The sequence below is a fragment of the Poecile atricapillus genome, chromosome 5 (genome assembly GCF_030490865.1).
Source record: "Poecile atricapillus isolate bPoeAtr1 chromosome 5, bPoeAtr1.hap1, whole genome shotgun sequence".
In the NCBI taxonomy this organism is placed as follows: Eukaryota; Metazoa; Chordata; class Aves; order Passeriformes; family Paridae; genus Poecile; species Poecile atricapillus.
The window spans coordinates 24497759-24518510 of NC_081253.1; the positions used below are offsets into that span (position 1 = coordinate 24497759).

General features: G+C 36.3%; 1 protein-coding gene across 3 annotated transcripts in view; it reads left to right on the forward strand.

Moving 5' to 3' along the window:
• Positions 1–20752, forward strand: part of NBEAL1 (neurobeachin like 1) — a 77569-nt gene that overhangs the window by 3766 nt on the left and 53051 nt on the right. For all 3 annotated transcript variants that reach the window (XM_058840406.1, XM_058840408.1, XM_058840407.1), the window contains 5 exons: positions 10974–11065; positions 16221–16382; positions 17705–17786; positions 17977–18104; positions 18934–19016. In XM_058840406.1, coding sequence (XP_058696389.1) covers positions 10974–11065; positions 16221–16382; positions 17705–17786; positions 17977–18104; positions 18934–19016 — 547 coding nt within the window. The remainder of the gene's footprint in view (positions 1–10973; positions 11066–16220; positions 16383–17704; positions 17787–17976; positions 18105–18933; positions 19017–20752) is intronic.

Below are 20752 nucleotides of genomic sequence, written 5' to 3' on the forward strand. Positions count from 1 at the left end.
GAGTCTTTTATTGTTTTTTGGGTTTTTTGCTTTCTTTTTTTCAGTTTGTTGATTGATTGACTCTGCAAAGAGTGCCTTGTTAAGAATGTTTTTCAGTTTCAAGTGGTTTTAGTGGTTGGGGGATTTTTTTCTGTTCAGTGAACTGTTAATGTACAATGCCTTTACTCAAATATTGATATGGATGTAAAGTGCTGTCTTCTCATGCAAATGTTGGAATGTGAGTGTTATAAGATAATTGAATTGTGTAGAATAGATGACAGATTTTTTTTCCATTAGATTGCCAGTTCAAAACCTTCAATAACCTACAGAGGAGCATGGAACACTTCTTGTGTAGGTGCATATAGAGCAGATATCTGAAAATGCTTTACTAATGTAGGTGTACAGCAGGAGAAGAGCTCTATTAGGTAGAAGGACATGTTTTTGTGTGTGTTTGTGACTTCTTTGGGTGTATGTGGCTGAGGTGATCTATCAGTTTTCTCTTGTAACGGTAGACTGTCATGGCTGCAATATTACTATGGTAATATTGCTATTGTAATATTGGCTGATTAACCTTTTATTAGATATTAATTATATATCAGTATAGAAAATTTGTTTCTGTTTCATAATCCTCTGAAGTAACTTTTGTCGCAGATTCAAATTAGAGATTCAACCTTTGCCTTATCTGTAAGATTTTGACTATATGTAGTTCATCTCCAGTTGTTCTGGTAGGTATTTCAGACTCTTAGACATAAAGCATGCTAGGATTTCTGATATTTTAGATTTTTTTCAGAAAGTGTTCAGATAGTCTTTTATATAGAGATTTTTCTAGTCTATGAAAATAAAAGGAGTCCTAGTTGCCTTCATAAGGGGTTTCAAAGGCATTAATGCAAGTGCTTAACTGCCATATGCACATCAGAAAATTTTCAGTTTTCATGATACTACAATGGTTCTGAGCTGCTTCTCACACTCTTGTCTTCAATATAACCTTGATTTTATTTAAACACTGCCTTTTCCTGTGAGAGGACACAATGATTTGAAGAGAAAGCTGTGAATGTTCTTCACGCAGTTTGGAGCCTGTGCTTCCCATTTTAGAGGGAACATTCAACGTTAGTGTCATTGATACAGTCGGGACTGTGTGTTAGCTGATCATAATGATCTGGTCTTTATTAATGCAGAGAGCTGAGACACTCCACCTCCCTTGCTGTGTTAAGAGTAGCAGACCTGTGCATAAGCTGTTATCTCAAATGTGCTTTCTTACCTTGTGCTCATTTGTTTTTACAAAATCTAATTGTATTGGGATAAAGATGTTGTGGTTTTCTCTCTGGCACAGAAAGGGATATCTGTATATTATCAATGTATTCTCATGTAATATTGTAATATTGTTTCCCAAAGAAATGTGGGTTTAGCCAAAATTATGCTTTGTTGTGGTGAGAAGCATGTAATTCAATAAGAATATAAAAATCTTTGACGTTGAATTGTAAGCCCCATGTGAAAAACTGACCTTTGCATCCCAAATGTGATCTCATCCTGACTTGGCTTGCCCTTGTCTTCTTTCTTGTGCAGTTGCTGACTTGTCAGTCATGCAGATCACACTGCTACATGTTGCCATTGTTAGATTTGATAAAGAAGTATTCAGTTTACAGTTAGATGAATGTTTGAGCAAACCAAATGCTCAGTAAAAGTAGTTTTTATAATTCACTGTTGTGTAAATTTATACCTCTGCTGAAACTAGTGAGTGAAGTCTTAGAAGGAATTGCTGTGTAAGATATCTTTTCTGTAGACTGTTTTAAGTAAATCTCTGCATTCCTAGGGAGTGTTACTTGTAGAAGATCATGTCACAAGTCACTTGTGGCCATGTTGTGGTAAAAATATCTTTGTCTCTATTCAAGCTGAACTAAGAATGGGTATAGATAACAACAGTTGGTCTTCAGTTCTGAATTAACTGCTATTTAAAGAGATGTCTCCTAGTCCAAGAACATAATTCTGATACTTACAAATATAGAACTTTTCATATAAATAACTGACATGAGTATATGAGACATCAGTCTCTTGAGTGGCTGTTTCCTTCCTTAATTATGGGCCAGGGTGACCTTGTGCTCGTAGTTGTTCAGAGACTGACACAGAGAATGCAGACTTTATGTTGCAGTGAGGCAGCAGATAAATCTAAACAGGCAAATTTGTAAAAAAAAGGTAACATTTTACAAGCTGTGAAGAAATTATTGTTGCTTCTTCTGTAATATATTTGGCAGTACATGTATGTAGCTGCTACTGCTGGATACAGTAGAGTCTGAGGTTTGTCCATTTCTTTGATATAAGATTCAGGGCTTTAGTGGTGTCTAGCATGAGGTTAGAATTCTCACATGTCTATGGGTTTGTGGATCAGCACTTTACAGAGTCAGTGAGAAACATCCAGTTCTGAACAGGCCAACAAATATAATTCAGATCAAGCTTTTATTGACATGAAAGAACTGAGTGTCTCTTAAATGTAATGATATATCACAAACTACAAACGCAGGCTTCAGGTTGTTGGTGCTCTAATATAGAGTGAATGTAACAAACCCTGGATCATTGTGTGTGTCTGAGTTACGGCTCTTTGAACTTGGTAAGCTGGGCAGATCTGGGGATAACGTGTGTCCTGATAAGAGTATTGCCAAAACAACTCAAATATGCAGTATGTTTGTGCTGATTAGAGAAATGAGAGAAAGGCTTGCTAGCTGCCCATTGAACAGCATTGGAGCTTAAGACCTGAATCCAAATGTTGTCAATAGATACTGTTAAAATATTTACAGCCTTCAGAAAGGTTAAACAGCTGCTGTAGAACTGAGAAGAGCTGCTCTAATTACTGAGCTTTTCTTGCTGAAAGAATTATATGTGAATAGGGAAACAAACATCAAAACATGCACATCTCAACAGTACAGATAAGTGCCTTTTTTCTTTAAAAAAACACCAAATTTTTCAAGTCTAACTTTTCCAGTTTATCTTTGACTACATGGGAGGCTGCAGTGGAGGACAATGTGAGATACAACAGGGAGCACCAAGAAATGAAAACTGTATTTGATTATTCTCATCATAAATCCTGTCTTAAGTTTGGTATCTCAGGCTTCTCCAAGTGTCTGCAAATCTAAACATTAGCTGTGAGTTTTCTGTGCTGGTAAGATGTTTGTGTTTGTTGATGCATTCTCTGATATTTAAAGCAGTTTTGATAATCTAATTTATGATTGAGGTTTATATTTGCCTTTAAGCAATGGGAATAAATGATATTAAATATATAGTGGGTGGGTAAAGTTCTTGGGAGTAAAGCAGGGTATAGAAAACAAATGTGTTATTTACAGGAATCTGTCTCTAGTTAATTGTGCTCATCATTTAACAACTGAACCAGCAGAAGTGCAATGGATGCCAAACAGCATTTGGACAAGTAACCCATATTCTGCTATGCCATAGTTTTTGAGGGTTTTTTTAAAGTGTGCTTTTGAAAAGTGGATTTTGGGTTTTTTAATGATACACCTTCAGTGTATTCATTAATTATATCTTCAGTACATTAAATAAGGCCAGGTAAGACTGAGGAGGCAAAACCAAATAGTTAAATCCATAGCTAAAGATACAGAACTTTTAGTTTAATTTGGTGTAATCACATGACACTTTGAAACAAATACAGACTTATTTTGCTAAACTGTACTCGAGTTCTCAGCCTTTATCTACTGAAAGACATGTCTAGGCAATGTTTAGCTGTTGATACGGTGAAATAGGCTGATGTTTTACTGTTGTAGCACCATCCTGCTTCCTTTCTGTCTATGATAAACTTGTACTGTCTCTTGCACTACACTGAAAGTTAGAAACTCAGTGGGGCAAAAGCTGACTTTGTGTGTGTTGCTGCTAAAATTTAGCCTTTTTCTCATGTAAAATAATGGCATAATTTGGGATTTTAAAGCAATTAAGAGTTAAAATCTGAAGCTTTCCTAAGGTATAGTTTGAATTTTCATCAAATTTAGGCTAATCTTGACACTGCAGACTTTTGACATCATGTTATTTTAGTTGCCTTTGAATTATTTTGGATGCTTCCTCTTAAAACACAACTTCCAGTTGGCTCACTGTGCCAGCTTTGATGGGAAAATTGAATGTTAATAGAATGTAATTTATTACAGTATGGTAAATTCCTGATAAGTGCTCCATGCAGTGGACTCCAGAAGGCTGAAACAGAGTATACCAACTTGTATATGGGGCTTGCCTAAGGGTACTTTCTGTCAAATGTGAAGACATTAAAATCTGAGTTCCCATTAATTAGATTCATCCCATGGGTGGTATCAGTAGCATGCCAGTTTTAAGCTACAAGGCTGTAATTGTATCATCATTCAAAAACAACAGCAATGATAAAAAAGGCAAGAGAAAGAAAAGTAGAGGCTTTATTTCTATTTTAGTAAGAAAATTCTTTCATTTTGATTTTCCAGTTTTGTTGGCGATCTGAAGTAAAAAGGAAAATGAATAGATGTGTTTGGATTATCTTTAATTTAAGGCAATACTAGAAGATTAAAATATTTTTTTGTTTGTTTTGAAAAGAGAAAAAAAATATTAAACTTGACTTTAAAGTTCATGAGCTAAATTTTATCATGATTGACAGCTATAGGCTTATTTTGGTATAGATCCCTATGCTAAGGAGAATTTTTAACTTGTCCCAAAAATAGTTGTTTCCATCATGATTCACTGCAACTTCCATTTATAAAACAAATCATCACCACTCCATCCCTTTTTGCTTTTAATTCTGGAAATGGAACAGAATGCTTGTGTGGATGTTGAAAATGGAGATTTATTGTTACTTGCCAGGAGCTTTTCTTTTGGATCCACTGATTCAAAAAAATCAGTGTTTTGATTATAATGGAAAGCTGTGCCCAAAGGTGATTCCCCAATCAATTAGAATTGATTGATTGAATTTATCAAGGCAGTTAGACGAGTTTAGAATGGTTTATCATGAAGTCTTTTACTAATTCTAACTGCCACGTTGCTGCTATAACAAAGCTTTTCATATTTTATTTTGGCATTTTATATGAAAGGTTCACAAAAAGCATGAGCACTGTGTCATATTTCAGAGTAAAGGCTGCTAGGAGTTCTCATTCTGGAAATGCAGCCTTTTATATCTGAAAACATGGAGAGGGAAGATCTCCCTTAACACAAATCTTCTAGTTCCCAAATGAATAGTTTATTTCAAACACTGTTGAGAAATGTTCTGAAATTCTGCATTATGCAGACTACTTAAATTAATTTAAAGATGAGTAAACTCACCAGTGATCTAAAGGCAGTGTTTCATGTTTAGTTTCCTAATGTTACATTTTGTAAGTCTGATTCAACCTTGACACCAAAGGATTGTTCTTATTTTAAATAAAATGCTTGGGGATGGGGGATTAGTTATGATAATGCCAGTGCCAGTTAGATTTTATGGTTGTGCTTCTAAGCACAATCCACTTTGAAGGTTGACTGAGAGCTAGCACAGGAGTCAGACTCGGCTGACTGATGGCTGCATGTTAAATTTAATGACTTCAAACAACTGGCTTGTCAAACAAGTCAGGCTTGTCTGATAGTTGGACTCTGAACTGCCCTGCAGGCAATTTTTGCCTTTAGAGCATGGAATGTGACACTGCAAAGAGCCTCAGGTGGATCCAGCTTTTGTTTTTAGCAACTAATACTTCCTAAACATATCTATAAAATTCTACTGAGCTTTGCCCTTCCAATTTTTTTCCTGAAGCCTTAGTAGAGATGGAAGTTACTACTAAATCAAAAAGAAACCCTTTATATAAATACATAAATAGTGTCGGTTTGAAACCTTGGGTAAATGTGCCTATATTCCACTGGCACAGGGCTGATGACTTTCAGTAGGGAGGACTTCAGTGCCAGTTTCATGTAAAATGTTTTCATTTAACTGAGAGCTAGCTGTAAGACTACTACTAACTGGCTTCTTAATGGATCTAGAAAAATGTTATATTGGTTCAAACATTTCTTGTGACCTTCTTGCATAGGCAGACTGAAAAATGAGAGTGTATTAGAACATTTTCGTCATTCATTTAATCAGTTTTCATAGGGACTAGAAGAGGTTCTTGTAATTTCCAGACAATTTAGTGTATCAAAGGCTAGAAAGAATCTGTCCCAAGCTAGTGTAAATTTTGGCTGTAGTTTCTATTCACTTAATTTTCTTAGAGAAGGTCGTGTCTGTCTGAAGGGCAGATCCTCACTGGCTATCGGCTTTGCCTCAGCATGATGCAGTGCTGAAGGTGGTGAATTGGGAGCTTGTCTAAGAACAGCCATGCTAGACTTTATACATCCATATTGCAGGTGTTAACACTCCATGGGAATCTTGATGATTGCTTGGTAGTGTTCAGTCACAGTATTGCATACTGGGGACCAGTACAGTGGGTTTATCTAGCAAATGGGTTTTTTTTTTCTTTCTAGCATTGTACTAACTGTTGGGAAAGAAATAAACCAAAAACCTAAGCCTCCTCTGTCTGTTTAATGGGAAACAGTATTTTTAGTGTGTTATGGTTTTGGGTGGTTTTTTTGGTTGTTTTCAGTACCTGTTAGGAACACTCTGCTGCTCAGACCTGGCAGTGTTTTTTTTTTTTAAGTGTAAAGAGCTGTAGCAACTCTTTCAGGGAAATGGAGGCCTGAAGGGTGGTGTGTTATTGTGCTGGGTTGGGTTATTTGTTTGTTTTTTTAATGAAAACCACAGGTATTTAGGGAAGGGAAGGAACAAGGAAGTATTTTCACTTTCAGGTGCTCTGAGCTACATTTGATTTAATAGGCACAAAGGATTTTTTCATGAGTGCAGGCAAGCGACTGCCATAGCACTTGTTACAGCAGTTTCACAGGCTCAGAAGCCTAAGCTTAGCCTCTGAAAACCTGTGGCTATCAACAAAAGAACTTTTATACTCCTGGGCTCTTTATTTTGTTTTTCAGGGTTTTTTAATAGATTTTCACTTTTCTTACAATTACACCTTTAAGATAGCCTTATTAAAACTCTGATTGTTTCAGTTTATCACTTTGAAGAGAATGGCTGACTTAAATTGGATTTTCCCTTCTTGGAGTTCAAGCTGTGGGGAAATTATCTTCCAGAAGTTTTAAGGCATGCAGTTTCTATATGTGAATTATTATTCAAGTAAGTTATATAAATTTGTCCTGCACAAAAGCTAGGCAAGTTTCAGATTAATAAATGGAAACTTTAGTTAGGCTTGTAACTTATAAGGCTTTAAGTTTTCAGAAAATAGCATTTCTTATCTTGTAGTAATTGAAAGTTGTAACTGGTGAAAGACATTTTATTACCACTTACAAGCTTCTTCCTGCTTTTACTGCTGCTGTACAAATCAAAAATGTCTTTCTTGATTTCTTGCTGATCTCATAGGACGTCTGCAGAGTGTGTGTGGTGGGGCTGGAGAAGAATAACAATCCTCACACTGGTTTATCACAGTTCAGCCTTGTGGTGTATTATCAAAGCATACGTTGCTTTGTAAACTGTGCTTTAAAAGTGCATCTTCAACCAGCACCACAAAAACAAATTGGAGCTGTTTTCTGACGTACAGCCTCCAGCTACCTGTCTGCACAGTGATTACAAAAGGATAATTTTCAAAGAGGGGAAATACATCCCATGGTTTTTGCTGCTCCTCTGGTAGCAAGGCTTCTGAGTATTTATAATGCTTTATTCTGGTGTTCTGCTGCTTCCTTAGGAGGACCACAGATGTAATGTAGTAGCTCACAATTTATAATGAACCAGGTGGAGCTGACGTTGCAGTTCAGTGATTTGTTGCCCTCAATAGCAGCATGGATCCCATGGGATGCTCTCTTCTGACACTTTATGACACAGATATTGGTCATATTGCAATGTGTACCAGCTTGGAAAGTTGATCTGCGCTGGAGAACACAAATGAATTAATGTTAAAGTAAGGTTAATTTGTGTTCTGCTGTTAGTATGGTTTACCACTTCTGTTGTGAGAAAATAGAGGATAGTTGAAAAGGTGAGTGGGGGGAGAACTTAACAGAAATACATTCTTTTTCATTTTTGATTCCACCGAATTTAAACTCCAGATTAAGTGGGAGCAACTGACCTCAAGAAAAAGTTCAGTTCAAGATAAAGATGCTGGCTAGGATAATTGCATTGTACATAAAATCACAGTGTAAACAAAACAGCTGATAACTGTTATTACTGCCTGGTTTTACAATGAATTTGGAATTTTAAACCACTGTAAGAAGCCTTTGTTTCTCCTAAACCATGATGCCTTTGGTTTAGAAGAATGTAAGATGCATCTGACATAGGCAGGTCTTCAGAAAGGTTGTATGTATTGAGCTGTGTTTTAGGACATTTATATGTACTTTGCCAAGTGTAACATTTACCATTTTCAGTTTCCTTTCTTAAACCTGCTTCAGTAAAATGTAGATTTCTTGCAGCTTTCAACAGGACACTGGTGCCTGGGATCTGCAATGATTGCTGCTAATAAAGGCAAAGAAAACCCAGGCCAAATCTGAAGTCTGAAAGCCGTTTATAACTTCTGTTTCTAACATTTTTAAAATCCCTTACATATTGTAATTGTAGCCCATCTGCTAAATATTTTGTCACTTTTTCCTGGAGTGAACTTCTACTTCACAAGTTTTCATTTTTGTTCGTTTCTGGAAAGGAGGCATGCCTCTGTTAGCTGGTGTATAAATGGTGATCTATTTCTTGGTGTTTCTCATGTTGCTAAGTGATCTTGTTTACCTTTTTGTCTTCATGACTTTTAAAAAAAAAAAAAAATTCCAAGTGGTTTTGAGTTAGCGCTGTTGCTTGGATGGAAATCTCTAGATTTGACTCTGAGTCAGCTGTTGCATAAACCATTTTCTGCTGGCACATACCAGTAGTGCTACCTGATATTTTGATATCAAATCTGATTATTTTAATAACTTGGAATATTACATTATTAATTGAATGGCAGAGAATTGAGATAGAAGGGAGTTGGGTTGAATAGTGTGCTGCAGGGAATGACCAAACAGTACTGCAGTTCTTGGTTTTTACCAGCACTGGGAGGAGTTCTAGTGGCAAAGTAGATTGAGCAGTATGTGCTCTACAGGTAGGCAAAAACTTTTGGCTCTTTCATAACATAAAATCTGTATAAGTGCAATTTCTTGCATATTTTGTCTGCCAGTGTTCTCTTATCCCTAGTCTGGATAGCTTTGCAAAGGTATTGTAGTTCAAAGATAAAGAAGCTTGAAACTGATTTAGGCTATATCATTAAAAAGGAGCAAACAGGCATTTAATATAAATTCGTCTTTTGCCCTGCCCTTCCCCTTTTCTCATCCTTGACTTTTGTTAAAGTAATTTAAAGTCAGATAACGTTGTTATTTGCACATCATCTTTCATGGTGACCAAGAAAAACAGGTTTTTTACACAAGTTTGCTGTTAGCAATTAGGAATGAGCCTGAGCTGTGTCAACGATTATAATTTTGGAATATGAATAGAATCAATCTAGTATTTCTTATTGGATTTCAAGGAGAAGTTTGTCATGCCAAGGAAGGAGCATTTTGTTCAACAGGGGAAAAGTCACATAAGTTCAGTTTTTGCACGTGTATGTGGCCATTGTCATCAGAGGCACGGACACGTGTCCTTTGTAGCCTGAACTGTATTGTAATTACTAAAATTACTAAAGGGGGTTCCCATGCTTTATAGCTCCTGTACTTGCTGTGGAAAGAAGCTCTGAGAAGAGCTTTGCACCACTTGAGGTTCTGGATTTATGTGTTTATTGTATTCTGAGATTATTTTTGTTTGCGTGGTTTTTTTTAACTTTGTTTTGTTTGGTGATTTTCCCCTGTGGAGGGCTCTTTTGTAAGTTGCTGTTTTGCACTGACAAGGACTCTGTCAGTCTTTCTTGGTGACACTTTCTTTTACACTGATATTGCTGCAGAAGAGTGTGTGTGTTAGAGATACTCACTGCTTGCTCTTTGATCTTAATTCTGCAGGGAAACATCTTATTTGGGAACATCTGTGGTAATATAAAGGCTACAAACGAAAGGGAGGAAGTACAGAAGAGGGAAAAGGATGATGAAAAATGTTTTCACCTCCGGCAAAATCTTTTAAATTATGGAGTAGATTCAGAAATCATTTGTAATCTTAAATACTTCAGGCAAAAATTTTAAAACTGTTTTGAAAAATATTTGTAGCATGGAGTGTGGGACTGTGTGCATGTGTATTAATGGACAGGACTGAAAAGTCCTGGCAGAGAAATATGTTAGCTATGGGCTGGCAACTTGTTTTTGAAAATTAAGCAGCTTGACTTCTAAGTAAGACTACCTCAAATCCATATTTTGGTAGAACTTCCCTGTGTGGTTTGCAGTGGTCTAATATCTGTCCTATTTCCTGGGACAGTGTCCAGCCCTGAGGGACTGCTGGTCACAAACACAGTCTTTGTACGCTACTAGGAAGCTTAAATATAATTTTCTATCTGTTTTATAGCTATCTAGTATGCAGGTCACAGTTTCTGCATTGTCTTTATGAACACCATCTGTCTCTAATCTGCTGTTGTTTGCCATACTGACCCATGATCGAAGCAAAAGTTATTTTGTGATTAGGATTGCTGTTAGGGTTCTTACTTAGTTTCATGAACCTCAAGGAGTGTTGTGTACTAGTGCCTATGGTATCAAGACCAGAACACATTCTAGTAAGTTTGTGAAGCTGGTATGGATGACTCTGGAGAATAAGTTAAGATTGTTCGTGAGGGGAAAAGCTAAAATGCTTTGGTTGACACTGGTGCAAGAAGAGGAGATGCATAAACTAATGAATAGAGCAAAAATGTCCCATCAGCACAATGTGGCTGAAAATTTCAAAGTACACAGTTGGTTGTTTTTTCTTTTGGTTCTAAAAAATGTTTATTCCTCCCTTTCTCCCAGTTGAAATGCATTAAACAGTAGCTTTTTATTTGAGGCAGTACTGCAGAGTTGTTGATAGATGACCTTGAGTGCAATATTGCCTAATGCTCTCTTCCTTTCTACAGAAAGATCCAGATTATCTGAAGCTCTGGTTGGATAGTTTTGTGTCTAGCTATGAACAGTTTCTGGATGTGGACTTTGAGAAGCTGCCAACAAGGTATGTAGAATTGCAGACCTGTTCATCTTTCCCTGATATCTGAAACACGCCTGGCTGGGAGCCCAGTCTTGTTCAATGGCAGTGCTGCCTTTAAACAAAAGAAAGTTTTTTTGTTGTTAAGTGGCACTCCCATTCATTTCAAGGTCAAGTTGGGTTGGGAATGATGAAACTAGATAAATACTGGTATTTGCATTATATTAGGAAATTGGCATGAGTGCTTCTTGTTCTTGCTCATAGAGATATAATTGTTATTCCTTGTGTTCCTCATAATTTTTTTGAATAAGTATTTATTAAATGTTGCATATGAAATAGTGTTTACTATCTGCATCAGCAGTGACAGAAGAGAAGCAAGATATAGGTAAAGAGTTTGTAATTTTACTTCAGGGATTGCTTTAAGGTTAAGTGAAATACTCAATAAAAGATTTGGATATCTTAGTTGAAAACATTTAAAAATGAAAATATGGACCAGATATAGACTTGAGAGTGATCTCCTTTCATCCACGAAGGCTTCAGGGTAGGAGTATTGCTGACGTCCCTCATGTTGCTGGCCAAAAGCTCCCACTTATAATCATGAGGGTCTGTTGGAGCCTGATTTCAGAGTTTCATATTCAGTATTTTAAATTTGTATGCTGTGTTATCATGATTGTGTTTTCATGTCTAACTTTGAAAATGAGGAGTAAAAACTTAGGCGTTGGATGTTTTCTCTTGCTTTTGAGGTGCTTGGATGAACTAGGGATTTTTAAAAAAAACAGATATTAAAGGATTCAGATTTCATGAGAACTGGTGTCAGTATTATGGCTGATACAACTAATGGTGTTTGAAAGCAAAGAACGGTGCCCCTTGCATGATGGCTGCATTCCAAGCCTTGTTGAAATCAATGGAAATTCTTTAATGGGCTTTGGATCAGATCCTGTTTGAAGTGCAAGTGATCCCTCAACTGTTACAAGGAAATGAAGAATACTGCAACTGGATCTCAGCAGATAAAACCTGGACTTCCCAGCTCTTTGTATTAAAATTTTCCTCATAATACCTATATGAGTGCAAAAGATATAGTGCAATTACCAATAAGCAAGACTTTCAAGTTAATTCTGTGCTCTTTCTGAGAATTTATTCCTTTGTAGTATCAAAAATGCATCTTACGATGTTTAGTTAAGGAAAAAAGTTTGTCCTTTGACACAGGTAATCTTTAGCATACTCTTTGGTATTGAAATATGAACACTGGAAGAAAAGAATGTCTTGGAACTTTGATTTTAAGTTTTTTTTTTTAATTTATATGTACTCTGAGTTTAAGTGTTTTTTAGTATATGTGTTCATGGTTTTCATGTTAGGTTTTTTTTCAACAACATAAAGCTTAGTTATGCAGAACAGTACCAGCATCTTCATTGTGGTAAATGGTGACTTTAGTGAGTGTAAAAATAATGTGTGTTTTTCTGAGCTTAATGACAGGATTAGTGATTTAGTCTGGAAGAATAGCAGCATGTGGATTTAGACTCATTTGTGTAACAGATGTAAAGAAAAAGCATCAAAACAACATAGGGATGAAGGCAGATCATTCCTGTGCTTTTATGTCTGCATTAAAAAAAAAAACAAACCTATGGCAATCAGATATGAGAATTAATAAAGAATTTCAGTTTCTGGCTATACTTGCATTTGTGATATAATTAGGCATTGAAAAGTGAAAAGTGTTATCTGTTTGGGCTTTGTCAATTTGTATTACAGGCCTTTCCATTGTGAAAACACCAATACTGGGTGCATGAAAAAGAAAAGTAGGTCAGTGTGGAACCACCAAATACTGATTTCCAGTGACTCCAGGGGCCACAGGACCCTGTGGACTCACTTTATTTATTTATTTTTTAAACTGGATTCCTTATTAGACAGCTAATTCTATCTGTTGCTCTTAAAGTATGATGCTAGCTAGAATGAGAAACTGACTGATATTTTCTTTTTTTTTTTCCTTCTATAAGTCTTGGTATGTTTTACAGCTAAATGCCTGAAAGACCTTGATGCCAGGAAATAATGAGAAGCTGTTTAGGGAGAAGGCTTGTACAGATTGCTGGACACACTAACCTTTTGGAAGACAGGCATGAAATTCGTGTCAATCTAAAACATATGTGGAGGTTTTTATCATCCAAGAAAATACTAGTTAAGAAATGTAGAGATTCTATTGCAGGTTTGGTTTTGGGTTTTTTCCTTCCTGAAAGAAGGACTTTTAATTGGCACTGTCACTTGAAGATTTAACTCATAAGAAACTTTTTTCTATAAATTAGAATATATCATTTCCTGAAGTCTGCTTTGGAAATGTGAAAGATGCTAAGCTGTACAGAATTAGGAAACCTCTAAATATAGTGTGTGAGTGTATCCAGTATGATTTGACTGTATAAGTAGAGCTTATACAGTTACACAGCTTATAGGCTTACACAGCTTCAGTTCTACCCCATCTTTGTGCCTCTACTTTGTATGAAATAGCCCATTGATGATGTTATTAATGACTTTGCTGAAAAAGTGAATATAGCTGTGCTAATGGTTGGATCATTGAGGACAAAAGACCAGCAGACCTGTATGTTATTTCCCTCAAAACATGTATCCATGTCATATATGTTTACCATAAAAAGGATAAAACCTTTACCAGCTGGTCTGAGGATTTCTTTCCCCTTGCTGAAGAGGAATTGTCATTTGATTCAATAGTTTTAAAAATAACAAAGGCCTCTGGAGTGTTGTCATACTTTTTTTCTGCTTTTGGTTTGCATGATCTTGAGCAAAGGAGCTTGAAGGAAGCTCATGCAAAGTATCACAGAAACCATATTTTATTAACTTGCTGACTTCAAATCCACATAAAAATGATGCAGAAATCATGATAGGAATGCTGATTACATGGTTGTTGAAAAGTAAAACGTGGTTTGCTACAGTAGTTTCTTCCTGAGTGTTTTTCCCAACCACTGTCAGAGGAGAGTTCCCAGTGTGTGTTTGAGCTGGAATAGGTGTGTACAATGTGGAGGTGATTCAGTTCCCTTTCAGACACCTGACATACTTTCTATGGCTGCATAGCCATGTTGTAACATAGTGAAGGAAATTATCAATAAAAAGAACCCAAATGTGTCAAGTTCTTTGACATATTTTTGAGATGGCATGCCAGCAGTAAAATAACAATGATAGGGTATGTTTTTTTATATTCATTTTTTCCTTCCTTTTGGAGTACTTACTTTAAACAGCAAGTCTGCTGGGGAAAAATTGGTACTACATGTCAACAAATTTAAATCTTTGTTTTTAATCAAAGGTTTTTTTGGTGGTGTAGTAGCAATTTGGTCTGGGGTGAAAACAAGCTTGATTACTTATAAATGTTTACATTTATTTGTATACTCTAGTGTATTCATTTTGTGTAATGCAAATCAGGATTTCTCATGCCGGTCTCACACATCTCTCCCAAATTCTCATGGCTTGTGCAACACACAGGCAGCTTCTGCAAAGAAAACATTCTTTGGGATGTGAGGCATGAAGGGTATGCTGTTTGCTCTCTTGTAAAGCATTTCATGATCTTACTGAAAAAGACTTGTTGGCCATTTTAGGGAATTAACTTCTGGAGATATTATTTCAGCTGTCAAAAATTACAGTTTTCCTAATACTGAGAGGGAATTACCAGAATCTGAAACACAGAATCTGAATTATCAGATTATGAGAAACCATGCTTGTAGTTCCAGAGAGTGTGGATCTGCCAGCATCTTGAGAAGTGAAGTTGCTATCACAGAAATTAAAATTTCCTTTTTGGCATTTGTGTTGGAAAAAAAGCAGTTGCTCCCAGTTTTGTGCTTAGTGTTGCTATCAGTTTAGATCTTAGGCTGTAAAATGTGTGTTACAACTCTTTGAATCCCTCAAGATTCTGAATTCCACGATCTGAAAAGCAAATTGCACAATTGTGTGAAGAGGCTAGGGAATGAACTGTAGGTGGTTGTATGTATTAGTATAGGTAACATTTGTTTTCTAGGATATGGGAGCTTTCTGTCATTTACACCAGTCTAGGTATTTTACTAATCTGATTTTCCCTCCTATAAAGGCTTCCTTTTCAACATTAGAGGCTAAACAATGGATTGTTCCCCATTTTCCTCAAATAATAGCAATCACAATGTATAGGGTTACTCACTGCATTTCTACACGTCTTTTTTGTGTTTTTTTTCTCTCATGGATGCAACATACACAGCAGTCGTGTCAGTGAGGTTTTGAGCTTGCTGAGTTTTTTTGTTGTAACTTTCCTCTGGCTTTGGCTGTGTTGAAGGCTTTTGTAAGCTGTGAGGCTCCTGCTTGTCTTCCTTTTTCTGCATACAGTTCATAGATGATTTGTCTGGGTAAATAGCTGCTGCTAAAGGCTAACTGTTTTTAGCGTGTGCAACAGTGGATAAACAGTTTTCTTCCTGAAAAATGTTCTTACAGATCTATAGATTTCTATACTGTTACTGAAATGGGTTTCCTTATGGTTGTTCCTGGGTCACTTTCTTATTTGGTTTTGGATCACTGGGAAAAAAAATGAAACCACAAATAAACCCATTCTTTTCTTCATGTCTTGCTTCTCCCTGATGTGTTTCTAAAAATGTTTTAGTTTGCAGAAAACAATAGGCAAGATAATTTTGTATGACTTTTTGAAATTTATATAAGAACAATATGAAGTTCACTGTGGATGAATACCAATTGAGCTTCAATAACTATGTAATAGTTGGCATCTCATTTATTTGGACACTTTTAATCTTCAGTAGAAAGTTGAAAGTGTTCTTCCAAATGCGTTTTGTTCTCATGCTTCATTCCTCTGTGCCTGTCCCTGGGGATTTCCCAGGCCATTTGTTTACCTGATGAAGATCATGCAGTTTCTTTGTGGCAATTAAGGCGGGTCATCGCATGGAGGAGGATTTAGGAAGCCACTTAAAAACGTAACGAATTTTAAAATTTTTTTTTTTTTTTAAATGTAGTTTATTGCCGGGGGAAAAGAAAGCTCAAAGTGGCTTATTGTCACCAGACATTTCCTTGTGGTTCATTAGAAAGTGTTTGTGATGTGTCAGTTGGGTGACCTTTCCCACAGAACTTCACTGGAGCACTACATGAGTACATGGAAATCGATTGGCAGCTTGGCATTTGTATGATTAACAATTTTGTGTCTGGTTTTTTTCATTAGGGTGGATGACATTCCGCCAGGAATATCGCTGCTCCCTGATAACATTCTTCAGGTCCTCAGGCTCCAGTTGCTACAGTGTGTCCAGAAAATGTCAGATGGCCTGGAAGAGCAGCAGCAGACTCTGTCACTTTTACTTGTAAAATTCTTTATCATCCTTTGCAGGTATTTGTTATAATTGTCACCACAGCAAGGCTACTGTTTTGTTTAAGAAATCTTGATGTAGCCTATAAATATAGATTTTAATAACACATGCGATGTGATTTGATGCCTTCCAATAGGTAGAATTGAATAGGTAGAATAGAACTTCTCACAATCTTCAAAATAAAGGCAGAGGGAATAAAAGAGAGATAGGAGAGAAACACAATCGTCTTAGCAATACTGTTTGCAATAGGAATAGAAGGGGGTTGAACACTAAATTCCTTGTAGCTATAGAAGATAAATCTATGGGAATTCAAGGTATGATGTACCCTGTATAAGAAATACTTGTACAAGAAAAGGTGCACTCTAACAAGTGTTAGCTATGAAATAACTTGAGAGAATTGTACAGGAAGAGCTGTTTCACATTCTTAACATGCTTATAATTCCATAAACAGTTTGTGAACCTTATTATTGCACTACTCATGCAGCTGATTTCCTTCTGAAACTTCTGACTGATAGTGTAATTCTGTTGACACAAATAAATTGACTTAGTTTTTAGGGATCTATTCCTCACTGTTTCTTCAGTTTGCTGTTGCAAAATGCTTTGAGAGAGAGGAAGGGGATAAAATATAATAGAGATAATAATAATCTCCTTTACTGAGGAGTGTTTGAAGCAGTATTTTTGAATACTTTGGCTCACCTTACCTCTGAAACAATACAAAGAGCTGTATGGCAGTGTTTTAAGTATCCTGGAATATTGAATATAAGCTGAGTGGATGGGTGGTAATATGTTTCTGAGTTACAAACTGGTGTCAGCTTTACTTGCTGAAAAGTTCTCCTACATCATCACTTTGGTATCTGATCTTTGTAAGTTCAAAACTGAGAGAGCCTTAGTTGTTGCTTTATTTTCTCAAATAATTTATTAAGTGTTTGTTTTGCTTCAGAGAATTTAAAGTGAGTAAGTGTTTCTAGGTTATATGTTTCCTAAAGTTTTAGAAAGTCTATGTGCTAGTAAAGTGGACGTTATTGTCTTTATCAGATGACATTTCTGAGCTTTCTATTGAGGGTGTCCTGGGAATCTGCTTAACCTCTGAAACCCCAAATTCCAGATGGAATTGGCCTGTGGCAGAGTTACTTGAATCTTTCTTCCTGTTAGATGAAAACTTGTGAGCTCTGTAATGGTGACAGAAATAAACATTTGAGTATGTGCAGTCTTTTGGAGAGTATTTTTGAAATGCTGGTATCCTTCTGTATGAATATAGACAAAATGCTAAAACAAACATTGTTTGAACTAGCTTCAAATGGTACACTGTGTACAGTCTGTGGTTTTTATGTTGTCTTCACAGGAATTTGGCTAATGTGGAAGAGATTGGGATGTGTTCATACATTAACCATGTTATCACCATGACCACATTGTACATTCAACAGGTACGTGGTTAATAATTCTTGTCTGTATTTCTGCCATCTGACACCTCCTGCTCCTTTTTATGTTATCTGCTCTTTCAGTAATAGTGTTGTGTGGGGAGCAGTTCGTAGGTTCAGAACTGTTTTGGGGGAGGTCAAAATTAATTTTCAACTTCTGGAAGTTTTCTGACTGTGGCTTTCTTTTTCTCCTCAGTTAAAAAGCAAAACAAAAGAAAAAGAAGTGGAGGATCAGACCCCCATAGAAGAATTTGTGAGACATGCATTGGCTTTCTGTGAAAGTCTTTACGATCCGTATCGAAACTGGAGGCAGCGAATTGCAGGGTATGTGTGGACTAGCACAGGATTGTAAATACTGTGGTTTATGAGAGCTTTAACCATGAATCAATAGAATCACACCACAGAAATGTGTAATGCTTTCTCAAACTGGATATGAATAACATAATTTTCAAAATTTTTTTTTTACTGTTAATATAAAAGTTAAAAGAAAATTAAATTTGAGAATATATTAAGAGGTGATTGGTTGTAACTGGTCACCATGAAGGTGCTTGCATTAAGTCCTTCTTTCAAAAACTGGCCATTTTTCTAAAGTAGTGGAACAAGGAAGCCAAAAGGAATGTGGTGGGGAGACTTGCTTCAATTGGGGCAAAAGAAGTTACTGAAGTTCACAGTGTAGATAAGTTACATCTTTGAAAATAGGTTTATAAGTGTATCAATAGAATTACATCTTTTTAATTTGATTGTGTGTTCCCTCCAGCCTAATGAACTCATAATATTGTTTTGTGTCCATTTAAAATTGCTCGGTCAAGAAATTTGTCAGTATAGAAGATGTCTTAGTTACAATAAGCATGGACTAAATAAGAGATTGCTGGCTTTTTTATTTTATTTTTGTAACTAAACCATCTTGTAAAATGTTAAGTATTTTTAGGTGCAGACTGAATGTGGGATTAGCTGTGATTCATGTTTTCAGGATAAAATACTGCTTCACTATTCTTTTTCATCCTGTAGGCAAAAGATAACTCCTGATTTATGGCAGTATTTTCTACTATGTCATGTTATAATTTCATATTATATGTCATAAATTAATAAGTAAGTCATAAACAAAGGTATCATGTCTAATTTATTTGGTGTATGTTTTTTAATTTTATTGCAGGCGTTTCCTTAGTACAGTTGAAAGGAGCAGACAGAAGTATAAACCAGCTTCCCTCACTGTTGAGTTTGTCCCTTTCTTTTACCGTAAGTATTACTTAACAGCTTGTTAAAAAATAGTTTTCTTTAGAGGAATGAACTCCGTGAGTGCAAGTAACTTTCTCCTAAACATACCTGATAATGTAGAAATCCTTTACTTGCTTTCTGAGGCTGAATGAGGTAGGTTACTATGATTGCTTGTTTTTTGTACTTGTTCTTTGCTCTGAGCATCACTATTTTGCCATTCCTGCTCATCTTTGAAAGCCTTTTTCCTTATTTCCAGACTAAATTTCAGTGCCTAACGTGCTTTAATAGGGTTGGATCTGTGAATTGCCAACTTTTCCTTTTAATGTGGTACAATTGTAATGATTGCACATGAGATCCCTGTAGTAGCTGCGCTGATAACTCCCATAGGAAAGTAATCTTAGGAGAGTGTTTGTACACTTCTGTCTCTTTAATATGATTTAACAGCTAGAAAAAATGAAGCTCTGTGCCATTCAACTAGCAAATGCTCCTTGGCCTCAAGTTTGGGAAACAATTTTCTCTCTGATTAAGTCATTAAATAGCATGATGGCTACTTTGGAATTCATGTGTTCTTACCATTACAGTTTGTGTAAAGGAGAAGGACTTACATGTCCATATTCTGTAGTTAAATCTCAAGATTGTGGAATGCCCAAATATTTGGCCAGTTTAGCATACCAAAGCATTAGTGCCTATAGAATTGAAGCAGCGGGAATAAGCTGGAGGGGTGGGCAGTGAAAGAGTGAAATCAGCCCTTTTTGCAGCTATCCATTGACTTAGTTTTAATTGAAAATTTTAAAAAAGGTTCCATTTGTGGAGTGGTAGCATTTATGAATTTGATTTTTCTAGGTTTGAGTCACAGCTTCTGTTCCTTGAGATTCCATTGCTGTGTACAAAAAATAGGATAATTGCCAAAAAGACCAAATTGTTGCTGCCAGCAAAATGCCCTTATCTACGTGCCAGAGCACTGGAAACCCGCTCTAAAGGCTGCTACTGAGGAATGTCACCTATAGGTTTTCTCCTCTCCATTCACTGGATTTCGTTGCCCTGTGGTTCCTCCTAAGTCTCTTAAATATCATAAAATGCGACCGAGCTAAAAGTGTGCTAATTAGCTGGCAGATGCTCATCTACTTGTTGGCCAGCTGCAAGAAAGAACAGAGTAAGAAATTGCTGAGCATGTGCCTTAAGCATTCTACCATACCAGTACTAATTTCAGGGGGGGCGGTTTCAGTCTACCCAGCCTAATGATTTATTCACAATCTGCTAGGTACTGCTCTTTTCAATTTGTCTGAGGCTCTACAGAGATCCAGAGGCTATAAGTCAAGGAGTGGTGGTACTAGCTCACTAATGGTGTGATCATCTAAGTTTTGTTCTGTTTGGAGAACAGATTAGAAAAATAGCTCTGCAATCCTCTTTTAAAACAGGCTTAGACATTCAGTTTATAGTCAGAAATCTTATTTGCCAATAAGTGGTATTTCCAAAAATTGTAGTTTCTTGCTGCTGTGTTAGATCTAGTGTTTTTGCTGTAACAACAATATCCAGGTTATATCTTTGCTGAGAAGAGTTCCTGAGCTGTTTGGGAATAATTTCTATCAGATATGGCAAGAGAAGAGATTCAGGATAGTTATCATTAAAGAATTTACTGCTAGAAAAGTTTCAGATCTGCACAGTATTCTTTGGCAATCTGCTTTAAAGTCAGCAAGCTCAGGGGCTGTTGTTTTGAGCTACCTGCGCTGCATATGGTACCAAACTTTTCATACCAA